This window comes from Pan troglodytes, chromosome 2 (genome assembly GCF_028858775.2).
Source record: "Pan troglodytes isolate AG18354 chromosome 2, NHGRI_mPanTro3-v2.0_pri, whole genome shotgun sequence".
NCBI classification, from domain to species: Eukaryota; Metazoa; Chordata; class Mammalia; order Primates; family Hominidae; genus Pan; species Pan troglodytes.
The window spans coordinates 42736723-42760286 of record NC_086015.1 but is presented as its reverse complement, the minus strand read 5'-3'; the positions used below and the strand labels follow the sequence as shown (position 1 = coordinate 42760286).

General features: G+C 43.1%; 1 protein-coding gene across 3 annotated transcripts in view; it reads left to right on the top strand.

Annotated features, from left to right (window-relative positions):
- Positions 1–23564, top strand: part of SCN10A (sodium voltage-gated channel alpha subunit 10) — a 96567-nt gene that overhangs the window by 36094 nt on the left and 36909 nt on the right. For 2 of the 3 annotated variants that reach the window (XM_009445191.3, XM_009445190.3), the window contains exons 8-14: positions 857–998; positions 1145–1342; positions 2056–2226; positions 5503–5796; positions 7829–7940; positions 15476–15714; positions 18300–18473. In XM_009445191.3, the coding sequence (XP_009443466.1) occupies positions 857–998; positions 1145–1342; positions 2056–2226; positions 5503–5796; positions 7829–7940; positions 15476–15714; positions 18300–18473 (1330 nt within the window). The remainder of the gene's footprint in view (positions 1–856; positions 999–1144; positions 1343–2055; positions 2227–5502; positions 5797–7828; positions 7941–15475; positions 15715–18299; positions 18474–23564) is intronic. The other variant, XM_009445192.3, reaches the window with a different exon arrangement.

The following is a 23564-nucleotide window of genomic DNA, read 5'->3' as shown; positions in this document are numbered from 1 at the left end:
AATAATTCTGGACTTCAAACGAGGCATTGCTGTTTCATTGATCAGGCCATCTCTGCTAGGGTGGATGAGAGCACTTATGCTCCCTGAGCTGACAGATGCTTCTTGACATCAACTCATCCTCCTATTATGAGAGAGAGGAAGGAGTTCAGCATTCCCACCTCAATACTCCCCAGGCAGTCATTTTTAATCTGGCCTTCCTTCGTAGGCCATCTTCAGGAGGAGGCTAGGCTGACTCAAGTATTGGGCTACTTGACAGTTATATTTCTCCTTTTAATAAATATATTGACACCTGCATAGTTTTAGGCAACTGACTTCTTTCTGACCCCCAGATTCCTTATCTGTAAAGAAAGAACATTGAGTGATTAAATTATAGTGTTTGTAAAGCACTTAAAGGGAGAGAGAAGAACACAGAAAGTGCTCAGTAAGTGGAAAGTGTTATTTCCACTGTTATATATAATTAATCAGTGAACTTGGCTAATGTGAGACCTCCCTTGATAGACAACTCTGCAGATGATGCCAACAGGCTCAGGTTTTAAGTCTGCATTATTGCTACTGACTCTCCTTTCCCTGGTATGAACTGGCAAAGAGCTTATACTATCGTGTCTGGGCAGTCAGCTGCCTTCCCCAGGCCACTCCCCTGTGTATGAAATTCTGACGTGAAAGTATTAGCATCCCCGTTTTATGGATAACAGAAACCAAGACCTAAACAGACCAAGTGTCCAAGATCATCCTGCTAATAAGAGGAAGACTAGGTCTTGAACTCTGATCTCTGACATAAAACTCTGTGGTTGTCTCGCAGCCCTGGGCTACCTTGTCTGCAATAAGCAGGGGATGACCTTCTCTGTTCTTGCTGCAGCCACTGCCCTGATGGTTATATCTGCCTTAAAACTTCGGACAACCCGGATTTTAACTACACCAGCTTTGATTCCTTTGCTTGGGCTTTCCTCTCACTGTTCCGCCTCATGACACAGGATTCCTGGGAACGCCTCTACCAGCAGGTACTGAGCTGCATTCCCCCACGCAGACTTGGTTGGAGGCTGGTGGGTCAGCTGCATGGCTGTGCTTTTCCTGGAGGAGGCTGACTTAAATTCAGGGGTCCATGTGCTATGGGTACAGGTTTCTCTTCTTTCCCTTGAACCTGCAGACCCTGAGGGCTTCTGGGAAAATCTATATGATCTTTTTTGTGCTCGTAATCTTCCTGGGATCTTTCTACCTGGTCAACTTGATCTTGGCTGTAGTCACCATGGCATATGAGGAGCAGAACCAGGCAACCACTGATGAAATTGAAGCAAAGGAGAAGAAGTTCCAGGAGGCCCTCGAGATGCTCCGGAAGGAGCAGGAGGTTTGTGAGGAGTGGAAGCTTTGTGAAGAAGGTTGCAGACTGTCCATTCTTGGATACTGTTCTGGACTAGCCACTTCAATTAGGGCACCATTTAGGGAGCTATAGGAGGAATCATCTTGCCTCAGGGACCATATTAGATCAGGTTTTCTCAAAGAAGAGGCTAGGTGAGGATTCTTGTGCAAGTGACCTATTGAGGGAGTGCTCTCAGGAGAAAGCGAATGAAGCAAAACAGAATGGGGCAGAGGGTGGAACTAAACAAGGAGTGTTCTCAGCTAGAGACCAGCTTCAGCTTGATCCCATGGGGAACTCTGGGGCATGACCTGTACCACAGTTAGTCCTACCTTGAGGCAAGGGGGCCAGCTTTTTTTTTTACCCTCCCCATACCTATCCCAGAAGCAGGCAGCCAAAAGAGACTTTTTTGCAGAATGCTGCAAGTATGAGCCATCAGCTGCTGCCACGCAAGCAGCTCGGGATTGCTGTGCTGACCTGGTGAAAGGGATCTGGGTGGGGCACCAACAGAGTACCCCATGAATGAGTGGGGGTGACCAGAGGTGTCTGTTTCTGCCATGGCCTAATCCCACCACCACCCTGGTCCTAACCCTTCAGTTTCTCTGTTTCAGATCTCTCACCCCTGGCACCCCATGTCTGGGGGACACATTCATGCTAAGTCCAAGCAAATACTATTGGCTACACCTGCTGTTCTCTCTTCGCAGGTGCTAGCAGCACTAGGGATTGACACAACCTCTCTCCACTCCCACAATGGATCACCTTTAACCTCCAAAAATGCCAGTGAGAGAAGGCATAGAATAAAGCCAAGAGTGTCAGAGGGCTCCACAGAAGACAACAAATCACCCCGCTCTGATCCTTACAACCAGCGCAGGATGGTAAGAGGCTCAGGTTTGTGCTCTAAAGATTACCCACCATTGCAGCTGCCGTAGACAATGGGTTGGAGTGGGAAGAGGTGTGTGGCAGAGAAAGAGCTGGAGGCATAGAGCCTAAAAGGATCCAGACACCCCTCCAAAATGGTGTCTTAAACTAGGAAAGTGTAATTATAGATGGGGAAAAGGGGTGAATTATAAGGACACTTTAGGGAAGTGGATCAACAAGATTGGGATTGTGGACTGTGGAAAAAGGAAAGGGGAGTCCAATTTGACTCCCAGGTTTCAGGATTGGGCAATCAAATGGGTGGTGATTCCAAGATGAGGACACTGGAGGAAGAACCCCGGTTTGTAGGAAAGGTGGGAAGCCCATACTGAACATGCCAATCTTAAGGTGTCTGCGGACATCAAAGGTCAGCTTCCTTCTGAGGCTCTGGTCTGCAGTTCTAGAGTGCAAGGTTCCCTGTCCGTGGTGCTGAGATCCTTCATGCACCTTTTTTTTTCTGATGCGTCGAGGTGGTTTTTATTTTTTTACTTAGTTTTTTTTTTAATTGACACGTCACAATTTTATATAATTATTGGGTATAATTTCTGACCTCCTTCCTAAGGTCCTGCAATTCAAGCTGTCACCTGTTGTTATCAGAAAATTTTCCAGCACCCATCTCTGTGACACAATCCAGCCTGGGAATGGCTTCAGCACCTCACCTCAGACCCTGTAGCAATTCTCTTCCCCCCATAATAACTTTCTGCCCCCCACTCTAAAATTTGCACTGCAACTTTCCTTGCCACACTTCCTCCCACCACCTTCCTGCCCCTTGAAAGTCCTTTTACCCCAAATATGCCCTTTCTATAGGTCTGACAGATAATATTGGCTGTGTGGGAGGGTGGCTCCACACTAACAGTGTGGAAAAGGGGATCAACATGGCTATTTTTTATGCTTTATACCTCTCACTTCCCTCTCAATCTCTTTTCCTGTGCTAAGCCAAAGGATGTTTTACTTTTTTGCAATACCATCTCTCCAACCCTCAGATTTATGTGTGCATATACAAACACAGACACACTTGCATGCACACCGACCTCATGACACATCCACACTTCAGCATTTATCTGCATCTGTGCCCTCCTCTTTCTTGCTTTGCCCCTTTTGAGCAGCACCTGGCATACATGGGGCACAGTTCAGACAATCACAGAACAGGATGAATCACAGCTTCCATGGAAATGTCAATGACACTGAATTGGGCTTTAATTTCCCCCATTCTGTCAGCCCCACACAGATTAGCACTTGGATGTCCAATAATTGGTATGTGTGCTTGTCTCTCCAGTGATGCTTACTTTCAAAGGGAAAAAAGAGGAACTGTAACTTGTTCATTCAACAATACTAGGTGCTTGGTATAAAGAGATGACTAGAACATGTTCTTTTCCCTAAGGATTTCCATTTGGGTGGAGGAGGCAGATATAAACACAGCTATGTGTTAAATAGTGTATTAGAGACACATACATGGTGTTTTGAGAATCAGGGAAGAAACATCCACTGTTATGGGGCTGGATAGGTATCAGAAAAGGCTTCCTGGAGGAAGGCATAATTGGGATCAACAATAAATAGCATGTAGGGATTCTTCTAGTAATTGAAGACTTGAGAGAGTTTGGGGAGGAGTATTTTCCTGGCAGAAAGAACAACATGTATGTGCAAAGACAGGGAGGCACCAGTTGAGTACTTCTTTAATGCTAACTGATTGATTGGAGCCCACTCAGGAAGGCATCCTCTCCCTCTTTTCCCAGGTACATTCATCTGGTAAATAGACCTAATGCAGTTTTTATCTAAAGCCATTTTATAACCAATAGAAATTAAATAGAAGAATATATAGAAGAGACCCAGGAGGGTTTTTGTGGAAAATCACAGACCAGTTGGTCTTGTTAGAGGATGAATTTTAAAGCAATTCTAATGCTTATACTCAGAAGACATTGCCCACCATTTGTCAAAAAGCTTAATTCTAAAATAACTCGTGGCCAAGGAGACACTGCTGTCAAATATGCAACCAAAATTTTCTTCTCAGTTTCTTCATTGGTTTGCTTGGTGCTCAAGTGCAAATAATGTAGTATTCCCTTCCTTAATATGGATGTGTCAATTTTTCTCATTTGCTTCAAAAATTGGAAGGATTTTTGCATTTTATGAGTTCTATAGTCCTTGGGCATGTATTACAGGCAGAGAGTACTCTATTTATAATACTGAGCTTTTAATAATGGTTGCTAAACAGGATCAGGCTTCAAATTATCAAGAGAGGAAACTTCAGTTCTGTGAGATAAGGGGATTAGTAAGGAGAACCCCAATTGGCAAGATTCTCCACTTTAGTAGCTTAGTAATAAAAAGGAATTAAGGAAGGTGAGTGGAATAAATCGGTATGATCAGAGTTCGGTATGAAGTCAATGTTTAGATTTTGTACATACTATAGACCACCTGAGGACAGAAATGATGGTTTATTATGGTCAAGTTTCACTATGGTCATGGGAACTACCTAACCCAGCACACTAATTCTCTGAGGGCTCTGGGTTTATGAATTAGCTCTTTTCTCTGGCAACTTTAAGCCACACAGTTCCCTCAATGGAAGATTTTGATGGGAAATGTTTATTGATTTGGAGGAATGACATTATTCTTCCAGGAAATTAGGCTGCAACCCTTCCTTCAGTCTCTCCATTGTTGACTGTTCAAGCCTCGAGGGATCCTAGAAACTCATTGCACTGTACAGCTCTTGTCTCCTCCTTTGCAACACAAACTCTCACATTCATACAGATGGGATCTAATGAATTGTACAACCTAATTTTCAGACAATGAAGTGCACTTATTCATTCAACAACCACTTACCAAGTATGTTCCAGTACTGGTGTGCATAGTAGCCTCCTTAGGTCACAACTTTGCATGTGGAAAAGGGAACTTAGGACAGCTTTGTCTAGGCCTGTGGCCAAAGGTTGGCAATCAACTGAACTATCCAGGTGGCAAGGTTTCCTCTGACATGTTCCTGGCCATGATAACCTATTTGCTGAGCATCGGCACGCTGTAATCTCTCCTCTCTCCTGGTCTTTCCCAGAGTCTGTCTAGAGTCTCCTTTTTTCTTTTTCCCCACCATGCATACCTAGAATACCCCTTAGATTTGTGCCTTTACTTAGTGACTGAAAGGTCATAAAGACAGGGGCAGGGAAATGGGAGTAGGTAGAGGGAAGTGTTGGGCTCTAGATTTCCCAGAGGACCAGTTTCCAGCCTTCTTGCTCCTTTGGGGCAATGCCCAGTCTTTTCTAGGCCTCGCCTCTGGAAAACGCCGGGCTAGTCATGGCAGTGTATTCCATTTCCGGTCCCCTGGCCGAGATATCTCACTCCCTGAGGGAGTCACAGATGATGGAGTCTTTCCTGGAGACCACGAAAGCCATCGGGGCTCTCTGCTGCTGGGTGGGGGTGCTGGCCAGCAAGGCCCCCTCCCTAGAAGCCCTCTTCCTCAACCCAGCAACCCTGACTCCAGGCATGGAGAAGATGAACACCAACTGCCACCCACTAGTGAGCTTGCCCCTGGAGCTGTCGATGTCTCGGTGAGTTTGTGAATGCTTCAGACTCCCTCAGGCTGTCTTCCACCTAGAAGCCTTGAGTCAAGAAGCCTGAGTATCACCAATGGAAGGGATCTTTAGCCATCATCCTGTCCAATGCCTCCCCATTCTACTCCTTTTTTACAGACATAGAAGATGAGACCCAGAGAGAGAGAGATTGAGTTGGCCTGAGGTCAAACAGGTTTCCTGGTTTATTCTGCAGTAGTGATGCAAATTATATTCCATTTGACCCCGTATTTCTTATCAGTGCTTCTCTGTCCCCACTCAACATCACTGCCTCAGTGATAGGCCTGCTTTCTTGTTGGACAGGTATGAGAAAAACTGAAGGACCCTTCTCTTCCTGCTTATGGCTCTATGCAAACTCTTCTAGGCTGGGCAAGTGGAACCCAGAGAAATTCAGGAAGTTTCTTAGGACAGATCTGAATAGAAGCACAGTATTCCTTGCTTTACTCACAGAAGAAATAATTTGCCAAAATGAACAAATTAGGCAACAGTGACTAACTGGCCAGCACTCTTTAATAGAATAATCGCAGAGTGTAATGGCAAGTCAGGGATCCCTCATTGGATTGGGAGCTGTGAGTTAATGTGAGCTCTCCCCTCCAGTTTCAGCAATGATGTTTCTAGTGTTTTTCATTTGCCCTCTCTGGCTAGCCAGGGATACAGAGCAATTGCAGACAGAATTGTAAAGAGACCAATAAATGGTTCCACTGATACAGATAAGTCTTAGAGTTGCCTTAGCTCAGTCTCTGACTCAATGTCATGTGATTCAGGGTCCCAGCAAGAAACAGATGGACCACTCCGATGGGCTAATAGAGAGAGTTTAGTAAAGTATTTACAGAGGTGTGGGCTGGGCTTAGAGAATGAATAAGGGACAGTGAGGCACCTAGAAACTAGTAACAGGGGGAAGCTGTTACATGCCTAGGCTGAAGGGATGAAGGAAAGGACCAGAATTAGACTACAGCAGCAGCTGCCCTCATGTGTCAGAGAGGCTGCCTGGCAGAACTTGTGATCTTAGTAGAGGATCACAGCTCTGCTACTCAGCCATAGCACAGGAGAGAAGAAGCCAGGGGAAAATACCTGACTTGTCTCTCCTTCTATCCTTGAATGTCCTGCCTATGTCTCCCATTAACCAAACCTGGCCAGAACCAGAGGGTAAGGATAACACATTTTGTACAGGTCTCCCTCCCCAGGAACAGAGACAGCGGAGAAGGTAGAGAGTAGGTCTCCAGGGCAAACGGAATCACCAAAACAGAGTCTTAAAGTCAAAGGCATCCTGCAGGGCTTGCTGGGAGTGCATTAGCACTCTAGAAAATGCCTCACTGAAGGCATTTATGCCTCTCTTGTGATGGGCCCCCACCCTCCTTTCTCTGTTCCTGAGATTATCATGTGTCTAGATATTCTGACCTTGATTCATTCTAGTTAAATTACCAGGCTAGTGAAAGATTGACTCTTTAGGCCCTTCTGTTTAGTATGGACCTATATTTTAGTCCCAACTGTGCCAGTTACCACCTGAGTCACATTTAGCAAGTCCTTTAAATTATCCAAGCCTCCTTGTCTCCCCTTGTAAAAAGGTTTCTAAATAGCTGGAGGGTTAAATGAAATAATAAAGTGCCTACATTTTTATACATGTCTGACAGATAACAATAAATAGTGACTACTATTATCATTTGCTTAGTCCTCATGGTTGGAAGCTTTATAAACTTTCTTTATGTTTATTAACTGTTTATACTTACGGTATTCAGTAATAACATGCTGTACAGATTTGTAGCCTAGGAGCAATAGGCCACACTATTTAGCCTAGATGTATAGAAGGCTATAGCATTTCTTTGTGTAAATACAATGTAGGATATTCACAGAATGATGAAATCACCTAATGATGTATTTGTCAGAACATATCGCTATCGGTAAGTGACATATGACTATATATGAGATTGGCCAATAAGAGGCTGAATGATCCAACTTTGCCATGAAGATGTCAGGTTAAAGGAGCGTCCTGACTCTGTTTGTGTCTCAACAGGCATTCGATGCAGGACAAAAGAAGACTTTCTTGTCAGCAGAATACTTAGATGAACCTTTCCGGGCCCAAAGGGCAATGAGTGTTGTCAGTATCATAACCTCCGTCCTTGAGGGTAAGTGCTGCTCACTGCATTGTTCATCCACTGTGTCATGATGAATTCCCATGTGAGCAGCAGAAGCAATGTCTCTAACTTGTGTCAAAGCGTCCATCTCTGTGTACTGGAATTCCTAATACTCCTCATTCTTATGTCTTAGGCCCCACCATCTTTTATCAATGTGGTTTTTTATATGCATAATTTTTCAAAAACAAAATAATTTGATGAATAAAATATCCTAGCTCATCTCTTGTTCAAATTAGTATCTGCTTTGCATGCATCACAAAACTAGATTTTTAAAAGTGATCTGGCAGGCATCAGAGAATTTCAGGCCAGCTCTCCGGTATACAAGAAATTTAACCATCTTTAATTTTCCCACATGGCAAAATTATCCTTTTCATGGTTTCATAATTATATTTTTCATGGTTGTAACTTACACAGTTGTAATTTAATTTCTTGTTCAAGCCCACATTATGCTGAATATTGGTAGACAATTTAAGTCCATTAATAAGTCAATTTAACTAAGTCCTTGTTAATTTAGAATTCTACCAATCAAGTGGGAATCCACTCAGTCTCCCCAGCAATGTATCTAAGTTCCAAGCCAACGGGTAGAGGAAGAGAGTGGCAATGGTCATGGCCACCTATCCACACACTTTGCCATAGAGCGTGATTGCATCTCTCTAACCTTGAGCAGGAGGTCTGTTCTAATCCAGCCTTTTTTTGCCTTAGGGTATGGAGAATGCAACCTTCGTCATTTCCAGTTATCTTACTCCCCTAGACAAATTAAAACTGACCTAGGCTGGAGGAGTTGTAAGGGAGCTTGAGTGCTGGTGTGCTCCTGAGAAGGAGTCCTGTGTGTTTTCCTCCCAGCCCTAGGCTGAATCCTAATTTGAGGGGAAGAAGTGGTGAGCAATAGAAACCAAAAAAATGTTTGAGGGATTTCAAAACAGAGCCAATGTGTGCCCTACTTTCTAGGTAAAGCCAGAGGTGGCAAGCCTTAGACAGAGAGATTCACATGCACAGAAACTGTAGAGTAGAACTAGCCAGTAATTTACCAGATATGCAGAGATGTATCTGTTTTGCTCACAGCTGGATCTCCATTACCTAGAAGAGCAGTGCATTAACAAAGGTGATATCTGGGGGGTGATGCTACTTTATAGTGGTGTAAACTGATAAAAAGGAAGAAAATAAGGAATAGTCAGGTATCTTGGGGTAGGATAGACTTCCGCTCAAGGAAGATACTGTGAGAGTAGAGTAAGAAAGGCAGGAGAAACAAAGACGTTTTTAAGAAAATCTGGGGAAAGGCAACCTTAGCTTAGGTCAACCTTAGGTTAGAGAAGGCCTGAAGCAGCCTCAGAGAGAGCCCTGTGGCTCCAGAATGGCAGAGAGGAGCTGGGTGATGACTTAGCCCCCAGTGAAGGCTATGGAAAAAGATGAGTGAGACCCATAGAGGGAAACTAGAGAGAGAAGAGCCATCTTCATGGACTCTCCCACCAGGGACCAGACGGGAGCTACAACTCAGGCAAAATACGCTTAGCAATGACAAAGGACCAGCTCAACTCTCCACCAGGTTTGAGCCCTACAAAACTCAGACACAGACTCAGATATTGAAATAGTATCCAACATTGACTTAACAAGAGACAGTTCCCATGGTGAGGACTTGAAGCATAAATTGAATTCAACTAAGTTACATTTCTTGCATACCTGAGTTTGTGCTTTGAGAAATGTGTACTCATTTCTCAACAACAACGTGTACAGACTCTCTTCTATTATTTTTTCTCATTGATAATTATTTAATATCACTGTTCATTGTAATAGAGTCTGTACTTCTAACATTTTTCATGGCATAGAATTTGACCAAGCTGCTATTCCCACTATTTCTTTCTTGGCCAGATAGGTTTCTTGGTTTTTGTTCGTTTGTTTTGGTTTTTGTTTTGCTATTAGTCATCAAACAGCAAACATTGAATACAAACAGTTTGTTTTTTCATTTATTCTCGAAAACTGTTAAGCTTCCTCCTTCTCTCTTCTTTCATTTATTCTCTTATCAACAAGCATTTGTTGAGCCCCTGTTGTGTGTGTGGCATTGCTTCAGGTGCTGGGATTCAGTGGTGAACTGATAAAAGCTTGCGCTCATGGAATCTACATCCTAGCAGGGAAGGGGACATGAAAGATGAATAGATATTCAGATATAAGAAGTAGGAGAAAAAATAAAGTAGGAAAGGAGATGGAAAATTCTCTCCAAGAAGAACAGAAATTTGAATTAAATAAAGGAATCAGCTATGTAAGAAGCTGAGGAGAAAGTTCACAGACACAAATAGCAAGTACAATGCATTCTGCAAGAATGAGATAGCAATAAGCAAAATGCGTGTCCCAAACACATCCCAGAGTAGGTAAGACAAAAGAAGGTCATGGGATGAATGAGAGACAACAGAGGGTAGTAGTTAGAACACTGCTCTGGAACCCGGCTGCCTGGGTTTGCATCCTAGCTCTTCCACTTATGGTACACAGTGACCTTGGAGCTTCAGTAACTTTTCTGTGCCTCAGATTTTTAGCCTGTAAAGTAGTGAGAATATACTTATCTTGTAGAGTTTTGTGAGGATTAAATGAGTCAGGTCAAGCAAAATGCTTAGAACCACGACTGGCATGTAGTAAATACTCATCACATTTGGCTATTATGATTCACTAGGTTGTAAAATCTATGAGGGCGGAGATGTGTCTGTTTTGCTCACAGCCTGACCTCCATTACCCAGAAGACAAGTGCATGCACAAAGGTGATATTTGGGTGGTTGGCGGGGGGAGTGATGCTAATTTATAACAGTGTGAACTGATAAAAAGGAAGAAAATAAGTAATAGTCAAATATGTTGGGGTAGGGTAGACTTCCCCTCAAGGAAGATGCTGTGACAGTAGAGTAAGAAAGGCCAGAGAAACAATGATGTTTTAAAGAAAATCTGAGGAGAGGAAAACTTAGGTTAAATAAAAGAGGTCAAAGTTTTCTGAGCATAGGGCACATCGTCTTCTCTGGTTGGATGTTATATTCATTACACACATGAGACACCTGAAGGATGCTTCATGCTGCCAGAGTCGTAATAGGATTTACAAAGGCTACACCTCTTTAAGAGGGATTATGCTTAAGAAAGTTTGGCCCAAACCAACAGGAGTTTGACAATTCACTGAACTCAAAGCATGTGAACCATCTATGCTTGGCATGCAAGCTGAGATTTCACTGTTGTCCAAGCCAGAATTCCAGAAGCTGGGTCACAGCAGTGAGCTTACTGGAGTGGTGAGTGCCTTAAAGAGGAAGTGCAGGATACTAAGTGAAATATGGTAAGATTTTCCTGGAGCCAGGGAATTATCCCAGGCTGAAAGGACTGCAAAGCAGAAGGGAGAATAACATTTGAAGGAATGAAAAAGCCTAATGTAGCTGTAACCTAGAGAACCAGGAGAACTGAAAATAAGGCTAGAGGGATGAGTTGGGGCCAGATCCCAAGAAACTCCTAGACTGCATTAAGGATATGGGAATTCATGCTAAGAGGAGTGAGGTGCCATTAAAGGATTGGAGGCAGGGAAGTTACATTTGCATTTTATAAAAGTTACTCTGGATACTTGTAGATATAAGAGGGGAAGTATGTTGTCAGGGAAACCAGTTAGGAGGAAACCAAGTACAAGATGGCAGTGCTTGAACTCTGGGGTAGTGACAGTGGGGCTGATGGGAAATGGAAGGATATGAGAGCTATCTAAGGGGCATAAGATTCAGGACTTGATGATGCATATGGTTCTGGTATAAGCGCCTTAAGATATGCTGATACAATAACTCATAAAGGGAGCATTTTAGGGGAAGAAGGGGGCTTTACTGGGGAAAGATGAAAGAAGATTATGAGTTGAGTCTGGGATATATTGGGTTTCAGGTGCCCTTGGAGCATCTAGGTAGGGGTGTCCAGTAGGAAGTTGACTTTAGGATATAGGGGTCTAGAACTTAGATGACAAAGATGGCATATATATATATATACACACATACACACACATATATATGTGTATATATATATATATACATATATATATTTGAAAGCAGTTTGAATGTAAGTGGTAATTTTGAAAAGATGCAAGTGGATGAGTTAACACAGAAGGGTTGAAGTAAGAAGAGAAGAAGGCCTCAGACACAGTTCTAACAAACTAAATGTTTAATAGTTAAGCAGAAGAGATGGACCCAGCAGAGGAGACTGAAAAGGAAGGTACAGAAATAGGAAAAGATCTAGAAGAATACAATGCAGAGCCAAGAGTAAAAATTTCTTCAGAAAGAATAGAAAGGCCAACAGAGGCAATGCTGTGGAAAGGTCAGGTAAAATGAAACATGAAAAGGTCCAGGGGCTTTAGTCACATGGATGTCTTTGGTGATCTAAGCAAAAGAGGATTAATGGAGTAAAAGGATAGGCAGAGGTCATATTGAAGGGGCTTAAAGAGCGGGTGAGAGGTGAAGAAATGGAGATATGGTGTACAATTTTTTCAAGAAGTTTGCCTGTGAGGGAAAGGAGACAGTAAGATGGCACTAGGGAGTAGGGAGAATTGAAAGAAGACTTTTTGGTTTTTGTGTTTGGGGGAGTTTTTGTTTGTTTGTTTGTTTTGAGCATATTTGCATGCTAATGGGAAGGATCTGGGAGAATAAGAGAGACTGAAGATTAAGGGAAGAAAGGGTATATTCAACAGACTCCTGCAGTGGCAGGAGAGAACGCACAGTGGAGACACTGGTGTTAACAGGAGCAGGGGGACCTCTTTAAGCGTAACAGGATGAAGGGAGGAAAGTTCTCTCTGTTATCAATTTTATATAGGAGATCCTTTTGAGGTGGGGCCATGGTCATGTTTTCAGCTGGCAAGTAGATACTTTTAGTCTCTGTGTCTCTGCAATCAATCAAGTTCAGCAACGTCAAGGCTGTTCACAAAGATGCCTCCCTTTTCCCATCATGCACAGGTGGCTGCTTCCTGCCAAAATGGCACATCTAAAGTGTCCTCATTCATGACTACTTCCTGTGCTTCTTTTTAGTGCCAAAATAGGTCCAAGGAAGTTCTTGCTTTTGTTCCAAACAGGGATTGTTGATTTTGGTCCCAGGATGTGCCAACTTCTTTAGAGAATTATGCTTTGCCAGTTTTGACATCTGTAGTTTCTAAAATCCACAGTCAGTGATTAAAACAGCATGACAGTGAAAATAAATAGTCTGATCTGTGGAAGTGAAATGGACATGTGTATATGAAAACACATGAACATAAATGGTAATAACATGACAAAAATGATGTTTCAAATCTTGGGAAAATGAAAAATTATTCAATAAGTAATGTTGATATAAATAATCAGAGACAGGAAAAAATAAACCACATCAATATCTTACTCTTTACCCAAAATAAATTTCTAATGCACCAAAGTTTTAAGTGAAAAAAGTGAAACTACAAAAGAAAGAAAAAAACATGGAGAAGGTATTTTCCAAGCCTTGCAGTGAGAAAAGCTTCATATGTAAGGCATGTATGCATATGTGGCTAACCTGCACAATGTGCACATTTACCCTAAAACTTAAAGTGTAATTTAAAAAAAGAAAAAAAATTTTAAATAAAAAAATGAAGAAAATTGAAAAAAAAAAAGAAAACAAATAAAAATACTACTGATAAATCTTGACTACATACACATTTTTAAATTATCAGGAAAAAACACTGTTAGCAAAATTTGGGGGCACACAGTTATTTCTCTAAACTCATTTTTCAAGTGCATATAGTAAAAAAAACCTAAACACTGCAAATGTGTATGCAATGACAACTATGTCTCCTTCCCACTATAGACCCTTTCTGCTCCCCGGACTCCTGGTGCACCCCCCTCCCACTCCAGCTTATCTTATATTCTTCAAGCAATGTTCTATGCATATATAAGCACATGCATGCACATACATACATTACACATACATATTTTTCTACATCACCACAAATAAATCTGCCTCATTCTTTTTCACAATGTATTATGCTTTATCAGTTGTTGTTTTCCATTATTATTATAAACAATGGACATCATCTTTCTTTGCCCACATAGGCTGATATCTGTTCAAGATGCATGTCTTGCCGAGGAATTTATAGATAAACCTAAAGCTAAGAAATTGCCCTCCATCGAGGTGAACACAGTTACACATCCACATGGAGATTTAATGGAGGCAGGTAGAGAGATAAGCCTAGTGTTCAGGAAGGGATCAGAAATTGGACACATAATTTGGTGGGAATTGGCATAGAGATGGTTTTTTAGGGCTATGAGATTCAAAAACACAGAGAAGCTAAGGTGAGAATGCTTGAGTTATTCAACATTTACAAGCAGGAAAGGAAAAGGGAGACAAAAACAGAAAGTGAAAAGAAGTGGAGAAATATGGGAGAAAAAGCAAGAGATGATGCAGTCCCCAGAGCCAAATGAACACTGATTTCAAAGAGAACAATATAAATTCTGTCAAATGTTATAAGGGTAAGATGAGAACTGGAAATCAATTATTTGAATTTGGAAGCAGTTAAAGTCAGATTCCAGGGGCTGCAGAGAAAAAAAGAGGTAAGGAGCTGCAGAAGGTTAAGTGTAAAAAACTCTTGCAAGGAATTTTACTGTTAAAGAAGCAGTAATGAAAGAGAGCATGGGGTCCAGAGAGACTTTTTCAAAGCTGCGAGATAATTAAAGCATGTTTACCTGCTCATGGCAATGGTCTGGAAGGGAGACAGGTCTGGATGATGCAGGCCTTGAATAGGTGGGAGAGGAAAGAGCCCGGCACAAGTGGGAGGGGTAGAGCCACCCACGCACTGTGTGGGGCAGGAAGACAGAATACCAGGTGGACTTGCAGATATGCCAGAGATTTAGTGGTAGGAAGAAGGGGAAGTTCTTTTGTGAACTAGTCTATATTCTGAGTGAAATAAAAGGGAGCTCATCAACAGAGTGTAAGTAGAAAGAAGAGCCGGAGGTCAGAGGGGGGAAGAGGAAGTGAGAAACAGTCATCTGGAAGACTGAAGGAGTGGAATATAATATAGAAACACAGCCAGATTTCTGGGCAGGGCAAGGCTGGGGCTCACAGATCTCTAGGAGGGTCGGTAAGCATAGTTGTGTATTTTTTCCAGCCAGGTCCAGCTGGTTGGGTGCAAGTACAGAGTAGTCTACAAATTGGGTCTATTCACAGTTCAGGTTTTGCCAGGCAAGTACAATGAAGGAGGAGAGGGGCAAAGGAAGTGAGGGTGCCTACAAGGGAGTAGTTAGAGAGATGGATGTGAAATCTAAGCTGGGTAAATTGAGAAGTAAGGACACGATATAGGTGATGGGCAGTAAAAATATGTAATGTCAGCAGTTTAAAGGACTGGATGGGGCAGACATTAATTGGAGTTGCAGGACTAAAGGAGTTCAAAATATAGGAAATGAACACCAGAGACAGAGAGAGGGCTGAGTCAAAATGTTGGAGGTGGTACTTATTATTAACAACAAGGTCTAGAGGATGACCGCAGAATTGGGGTCCAAGGTGACACATGGCTGACAGCTGTCATTGACCACACTGTAATGCAGAACTCGAGGAGTCTGAACAGAAGTGCCCACCCTGCTTGACCAGCTTGGCTCAGAAGTATCTGATCTGGGATTGCTGCCCCATGTGGGTGAAGCTCAAGACAATTCTCTTTGGGCTTGTGACGGATCCCTTTGCAGAGCTCACCATCACCTTGTGCATCGTGGTGAACACCATCTTCATGGCCATGGAGCACCATGGCATGAGCCCTACCTTCGAAGCCATGCTCCAGATAGGCAACATTGTGAGTGCTCTGGCTGGTACTGCCCTCACTGGCTTGGTCGGGGCGGGGTGGGGATGATGGCAGGGTGCGTGCGGTTCAGGTGGGGTGGGGCATGCCCTTATTGGTTAGTGTGTTGAGCCAGTTAGCTGAGAGCAGAGCAGCAGTGCGGGAGACATGTGGACACTGGGTTCAGGAGGTCAAGTGTGGGAGGACCCAGGCTGAGCTGGTGGGAATGGCTTTGGGATGAACAAGCACAGGAAAGTGAATCAAGAGAGCCTGGAGCCAGAGGCAGCTAGTTGCCCTTTACAAAACATAGGACAACCACTTGAATTTTCTGGATCTCAGTTGCCTCTACCTTGAAATGAGGATAAATGTCACTTTTTTATCTAAAGACAATCTTTGGACTTGTCCGTTTCCTTCCAATGTAATTACTTTTATGACTGCAATTAACAGTAGCCATGATTTTCAATGTTGTCACTTAAGGAGAAAAAGAGTTGGGAAGGGAAGGGGAAGACAGTGGAAGGAAGGAAACATGGAAACAAGGTTGCTGTTGTAACAAAAGCATCAGGAAGTCAGAACTTTTCTTTGGCATCTAGTTTAGACGTGATGCTGCTTTAAATTTTCCTCCATCACTTGTTAGTATTATTTACTCTTAACAAGATACAATCCATACTGGATTTCACTATATACTGAATAAAGTATCTGACTCAGAGGGACAACAACTGTTCCAACCTTGCCCCACCCACAGGAATAGTAATAATACTCAGATGCTTCTCATGGATTATCTCATTTTATTTTCACAACAACCCTATATGGTAGGCACTCTTGTTATTCCCTTTCCCAGATGGAAAAATGGAGATGCAAAAGGTTAAATAATCTTCCCAAGATCATAGAGTTGAGTTTAGTGGCCACATCAGAATTTGAACACAGACAGACCGGCTCCCAAGCCCACTTTTCTTAACCCCTGAATTAAGCCACCTCACAAGATTGTGTGTGTGTGTGTGTGTGTGTGTTCAAACACATGCACACATGATAGGCAGAAGCTAGAAAGGGTCAGCATCCTGCCTTCATGTCTGCAGCAGGGTCCACCAAGCTGGAGGTGACCTACTGGATTCACCAGAACTGTCTGGCTTTGGGGTCCAGCTTCTTATAGGCTGTAGACTTAGGTGGAGGGGGAAGGCCCAGAGGAAATGTGACTACTTGTCCCTAGAAACCACTCCCTCCGCCATAATCCAGGGCTGTGAAAGGGGCAGCAGTAGGTTCTGGAACATGGTGGAATCAGCATGCCTCATGTTTTGGCAGCACCTAGGCTGAGGTCACATCCTAAAGTTGATATGAAAAGGAAAAAATGGAAAGAGAAGAGAATGCTTATTCCCAAGAAGTCAGCCTAAGACCACAGAGGGCCTTATGGAATAGACATTTGAGCCCACACCCTAATTCTACAGTTAGAAAAGTGGAAGCAAGAGAGAGAAAAGGCCTTTCCCACAGTGTCAGAGGAAAGCGCCACTTTTTTAAAGCAAGAAAGTCATGTGCTTGGTGCCTGCAATGAGTCAGGTGCTTTATGAATGTTATTTCAGTGTCACAACAACATTATGAGGTTATCATCACCCTCACATGACAAAAGAGAGCATTAAGACTCAGAGAGGTTAAGTATCCTGCCCAAAATTGTATAGCTGGTGAGGGTAGAACCAGGGTGGACCCAGGTCTCTGGAAGACACAACCCTACCCCCTCCACACCACACTGACTTGCCTACAAGGGGCACTCCATAGATACTCTTTGAATCAGTCTTGTGGCATGAGAAAGTCACTTAAACTCTCAGCCTGTTTTCTTCTCCATAAGAAGGATGCATTATCTGTTTCTCAGGCTGGTGAGGGGCTCAGATAAAAAGATATGAAGGAAAAGCACCTGACCCTCGTCGTTGCTTTCCTCCTTCTCTGTCTCCCTTCCCTGCTGGTTGTTGTGTTACCCGAGCCTGGTTCTGACCTCTCTCAGTGTCAGAATTCTGTCCTATTTAAGACAATTAGAGACACACAGAGCCTAAAAGAATCTTAGAGACAATGAATCATTGTTCTTACTAGTCACTGTTATTTATGAATGAATTACTGTCTGCCAGGCCCTTTGTTAAGAACACCACATGCATTGGCTCATTTTATGCCCATTATACAGATGAGGAAATTGAGGTACAGGAAGGATGCATTATTTGTCCAAGCTTACATAAGCTAGGAAATGTCTGAGCTGGGATTTTAATCCAGGTCTGTGATGTCCCACAACCCATGCGTTTTAACTACTGAACCAGACTGACTCTTCACTGACAAAATGATATTATAATAATGATCTTAAAGACTATCCGCTTTTTCCACTCCCACCACCATTCACGTGGAAAAACTGCAGCATGCACAGCCCCTGAGAATGGTGCAGAAATGTCTCCATTCTGTCACGTTGACTGTTACCCTGGCCAATCATCAGGAGCCCACAGATAATATAGCAACTGAACAAAACAAGAGGATTTTCTATTTTGTAAATAAGACATTTTCTTGCTGCCATTTTTATCATTGCCTCCGACCCCACAGATCCCACTGTGATGAAAACTTGTTTCCACTCCTAGGTCTTTACCATATTTTTTACTGCCGAAATGGTCTTCAAAATCATTGCCTTCGACCCATACTATTATTTCCAGAAGAAGTGGAATATCTTTGACTGCATCATCGTCACTGTGAGTCTGCTAGAGCTGGGCGTGGCCAAGAAGGGAAGCCTGTCTGTGCTGCGGAGCTTCCGCTTGGTAATGTTTTTCTCTTGATGGCTTGGGGAAACTCCCACCCAGATTCAGGGAAGACACTGTGCTCTGGGGACTGCACCAGCCAGCTCCCCCTTCCTCTCCTGTCCTTGTGGGAGGGAGCAGGGTCTGACTCCTGGGCGACTGGAGACTCGGGTCTGTGGCCCCAGCTTTTCGCTGACTCAGAGTGGGGACATGCCTTCTCCTTTCTGGGCCTTGGCTCCCTTATCTGCACCAAGAGGGGACTTCCAAGCACTGTCCTCGTCTCTTATCAAATAACAATAACAGCAATAATCATAGCAGCTAATACTTACTGAGCACTTACAATGTGTCAGGCATAGCACTGGACACTTGAAAAAATGTACCTCATTTTATGCTCACAACAACCCTGAGAGATAGTCGTTTTTAAGATCCTCATGGGTGGGTGAGGAAAAAGAATGGTTCCATGATGACCCGAAAGTCTCCCATCTGCCAAGCAAGCGAATAAGCCACAGACCTGGATCTCAAATCCAGGTTGTCTGACTCCAGAGCCCCAGCTCCTTCCAGCCTCAAGGAAGTCATTCTCTGATTCCCTTGTGCCCGAAATCACAGCCCCAATGTCTCAAGCACCTTCAACCGGCCTCCTATTAGTCTCACTCACATGAAATGATGGCTCTTCTCTAAACTCAGCTCCAGGACGCCCTCTACAGGAGAAGTGCCACAGGCCACCCACTTTTATCAGAGCCACAGGTTTGTCAGCCAAACCTGTCAGATTCCCAGGAGTGTCGGGTCACTAGATCTCCAGGCCATCTGGAGGAAGCTTGGCATCTCACTGACTCTTGGGAATAGGAAAGAGGCCTGAAGAAATGTCATGGCTTGTTAGCGCAGGCCGCCTGCTCTCAGGAATCTCTCAGTATTAACTGGGAGCCCTGCATCTAGCCTTGGAGAGAGGTGACAAAACAAAGGGGAGTATCCAGCAATCTTCCCAAGGTCCTGACAAGTGTTGGCATCCAGAGGTTGAAGGGGGTGCATGGTTCAGGAGGCAACGAGACTCTAAGACAGATCTGCTTGGGACCCTATCACAGGGGCCAGTGAGACAGTGCTGAGCCCCTGAACTTGGTGTACCTGGATTAGGGGTGGCAAACTCAAATGCCCATGTGCAGTGACATAGAGCCAGCCATGGAAGAGATTTGGGCACTGGATATTTGCCTCAGGTAGACAGGCAAAGATGACTCCATTTCACCTAGGCAGACCCAAAGCAGTGCACAACTCCAGGGAGGGATGTTTACATAGAAATCAATGTGACCATCTCAGGCCAGGTGCAGTGGCTCACACCTGTAATCCTAGTACTTTGGGAGGCCGAGGCAGGCAGATCGCTTGAGCCCAGGAGTTCAAGGGCAACGTGGTGAAACCCCGTCTCTACAAAAAATGAAAAAATTAGCCAGGCATGGTGGTGCACATCTGTTGTCCCAGCTACTCAGAAGACTGAGGTGGGAGGATCACCTGAGACCAGGGAGGTGGAGGCTGCAGTGCACCATGATCGTGCCACTGCACTCCAGCCTGGGAGACAGAGTAAGAACCTGTCTCAAAAAAGAAAGGAGACACAGAGAGAGAGGAATAAAGATAGAAAAAGCAAGAAAAAGACAGATGAAAGAAAGAGAGAGAGCAAGAGGGAGAGAGAAAGAAAAAAAGAAAGAAAGAAAGAAAGAAAAGAAGAAAGAGAGGAAGGAAGGGAGGGAGGGAGAGAGAGAGGGAGGGAGGGAGGGAAGGACGAGCTATGGCCTGTCCATTATTGTCAGAGTTACTAATTTTCCATAAAAAGTCAGAAATCCAGATTTTTGTGCAAATGTCTTTAATATTGGCTACTAATCCAATTTTTAAAAACACTCTAAAGACCAAATAAAGCATGTCCTGAGACACAGCTGTGCCATGAAACGCTGGTTGATGGCATCTGCCTAAGCTGATGGTACTGTCACCATCCCAGGGAGGAGAAGGGTAGAGTAGGCCTGGTAGGACTCTTTATCCATAACTTGAAAATCTTACAAGGTCAGAATTAAATCACATTTTTAGAAGGACAGATTTCTCTAGGTATCTAGAAATTGATGTCAAGAGGTAGGCCCCTAAGCTAACGGTCAGTATAAGGTACCTATGCACAATCGTCAAGAGAGCAGGATATCACACCCCCATACCCTGGCAGGCCCACAGTTAGTTTTCTAATAAAATACGAACATTTCTGCTACACTTGGGGAAGCAGAAGCTTAGTGTTTTAAGGTCTATGTGCTACTTTTGTTCTGATCCCACAGTCTAAAGTCCCAAACAACCAAAAATAGGCAAGTTTACTTCACAGTCTGCCCCTACAGGATTCTGCAGGGGAATGCTACCCTGTCCCCACCTCGCTAATTTAACATGCTGATCAGTGCTCAATTCCCTAACCACACCCACCAACTACACACTTTCTTGGGATCTATTCCACTTCCCTCATGACCTGGCTTAGATTTCACAGCCCACCAATATTATTATGCCCTTGAAAACAAACTCTATCACCTTTTCCCTCTGCCTCTTTGCGTTTTTGTGTTTGGCAAAACCTCACCGGAGAGTCTAAGTCAAATATTTCTCTCCACCTTGTCTGCACCTGAGCTGTGAGAAATGCTGGAGAAAAATCACCGCCAGCTGGTCAGTTTCCTGGTTTTAATTAATAGACTTTATTTTCAGGACAGTTTTCAGTTTTCAGAAAACTGGAGCAGATTGAACAGAAAGCTTTCATATACCATCAATCCCACAACACACACACACACACACACACACACACACAGAGTTTCCCTATTACCAACATCTTATGTTAGTACCTACATTTGTTACAAATAACTTCACTGGTTTCCCATTGCTCTGAGAATAAAATCCAGACTCCTCATGATGGTGTACAAAGTTCTGCATAATCAGGACCTGCCAGTTCACCAGTCTCCGTCTTGCCCACTTTGCTCCAGCCAAAAAGGCCTACTCTCTCTTCTTCACACATAACAGAGAACTTCTTGGCTTTGGGCCTTTGAAGTTTTTTTCACTGTGCCTGGAATACTTTTCCTTTAGTCTTCACTTAGCTCACTTATTCTCAACCTCTGTGTTCAATGCACTTGTCACCTCCTTAGAGGGGACCTCCCCAACCACACTATCTAAAGTTGGATTCCTTCATCAAATTAACCTGGCATTTACAATTGTCCTGCTATCCCATGAGGCAAAAACCAGAGTTTCTTGTCTACCATTTTATCCCAAGGGCCTAGCACGAGGCCCAGCACATACATAGGAACTCAATAAACACCTGTTGATTGATTGAAGGAAGGAAAGAAAGAGAGGAAGGAGGAGGGAAAAAGGAAGAAATAAAAAGTCTGTCTTCCTTCTCTCCCAAAATAGCATTGCTTCTCCTCCTGTCACTTAAAGCCTTGCTCCATTTGCTCTGTTAGTCCATTGGTCTATCCTGGCACCAATATCAGTCTTAATTATGGCAGCTTTAAATATATCTGTGTCTGTAAATCAAGTAATCCACCTAATTTACTTCAAGAATATCTTGGCCTGCACACTTTCATATTCACTTTAGAATTATCTTGCCAAGTTACATACCCACATACACACAAAACTGCTATTGTTTTTCCCATTAGGGACTGCTGTAATTGATAGGTCAATTTGGGAAGACTTATAATCTTTACATAATTCAGTCTTCTGATCTATGAAGATAGTATACTCTGTATACCAGTCTTTCAATAAAGTTTAAAAATGTTTCCATGAGGTTTTTATAATTTTCTCCATAGGATCTTGCATATCTTCTTAAATGTTCTTTTCTGGGATTTTTGGCTAACATTTTGATATTTAACATTTTTGTATCTAGAAATGTCTCTTATTAATTCTAATAATTTATCTATACAATGTTTTAAATTTTCTAACATAATCACATCATGTGAAAATAATGAGTTTAATTTCTTCTTTTCTTTTCTTTTTTTTTTTTTTTTTTTTTTTTGAGACGGAGTCTCACTCTGTCACCTAGGCTAGAGTGCAGTGGCGTGATCTCGGCTCACTGCCAGCTCCACCTCCTGGGTTCACGCCATTCTCCTGCCTCAGCCTCCTGAGTAGCTGGGACTACAGGCGCCCACCACCATGCCTGGCTAATTTTTTGTATTTTTAGTAGAGACGGGGTTTCACTGTGTTAGCCAGGATGGTCTCGATCTCCTGACCTCATGATCTGCCTGCCTTGGCCTCCTAAAGTGCTGGGATTACAGGCATGAGCCACCCACGCCCAGCCTAATTTCTTCTTTTCTAATCCTTATGCCATTAGGTTCTTTTTACAAGATCACTGTGCTAGTTAGGACATCCAGTACACTGTTGAAAAGAAGTGTTAATAACAGGTATCTTTATCAATTTTCTGATCCCAAAAAGAATCCTTTCAATATTTCACCACCTCTAACAATTGTGGCAGGCTTTTTTTAAAGATAAGAAACCTTTATCAGTTTAGGAAGTTCTCTTTTATCAAGAATATTTATCATGAATGGATGTTTAATTTTATCAGACAATTATTCTACATGTATTGAGATAATCATGTATTTTCTCCTTTAATCTGTTAAAGTGGTGAATTATATTAATTGATTTTCTAATGTTAAATCAACTTTACATTCCCAGCTCAAACCTAGCTTGATCATGATGCATTTTTTAATACATTGGAAGATTTAGTTTGCTAAAAATTTGCTTAAGTTTTTTTATCCATATCAATGAGTAATATTTGATCTATAATTTTCCTGACTTTCATTGTCCTTGCCAGGTTTTGGTATCAAGGTTCCAAGATTATGCCATTTTTTTTTTAAAGCCAAGGGGGCCAGGTGGGGTGGCTCACGCCTGTAATCCCAGAATTTTGGGAGGCCAAGGTGGGAGGATTGCTTGAGGACAGGAGTTGGAGACCAGCCTGGCCAACAGGAGGAACCCCCATCCCTACTAAAAATATATAAATTAGCTGGGTGTGGTGGCGCACACCTGTAATCCCAGCTACTCAGGAGGGTGAGGCATGAGAATTGCTTGAATCCCAGAGACAGAGGTTGCAGTGAGCTGAGATCATGCCACTGCACTCCAGCCTGGGCAACA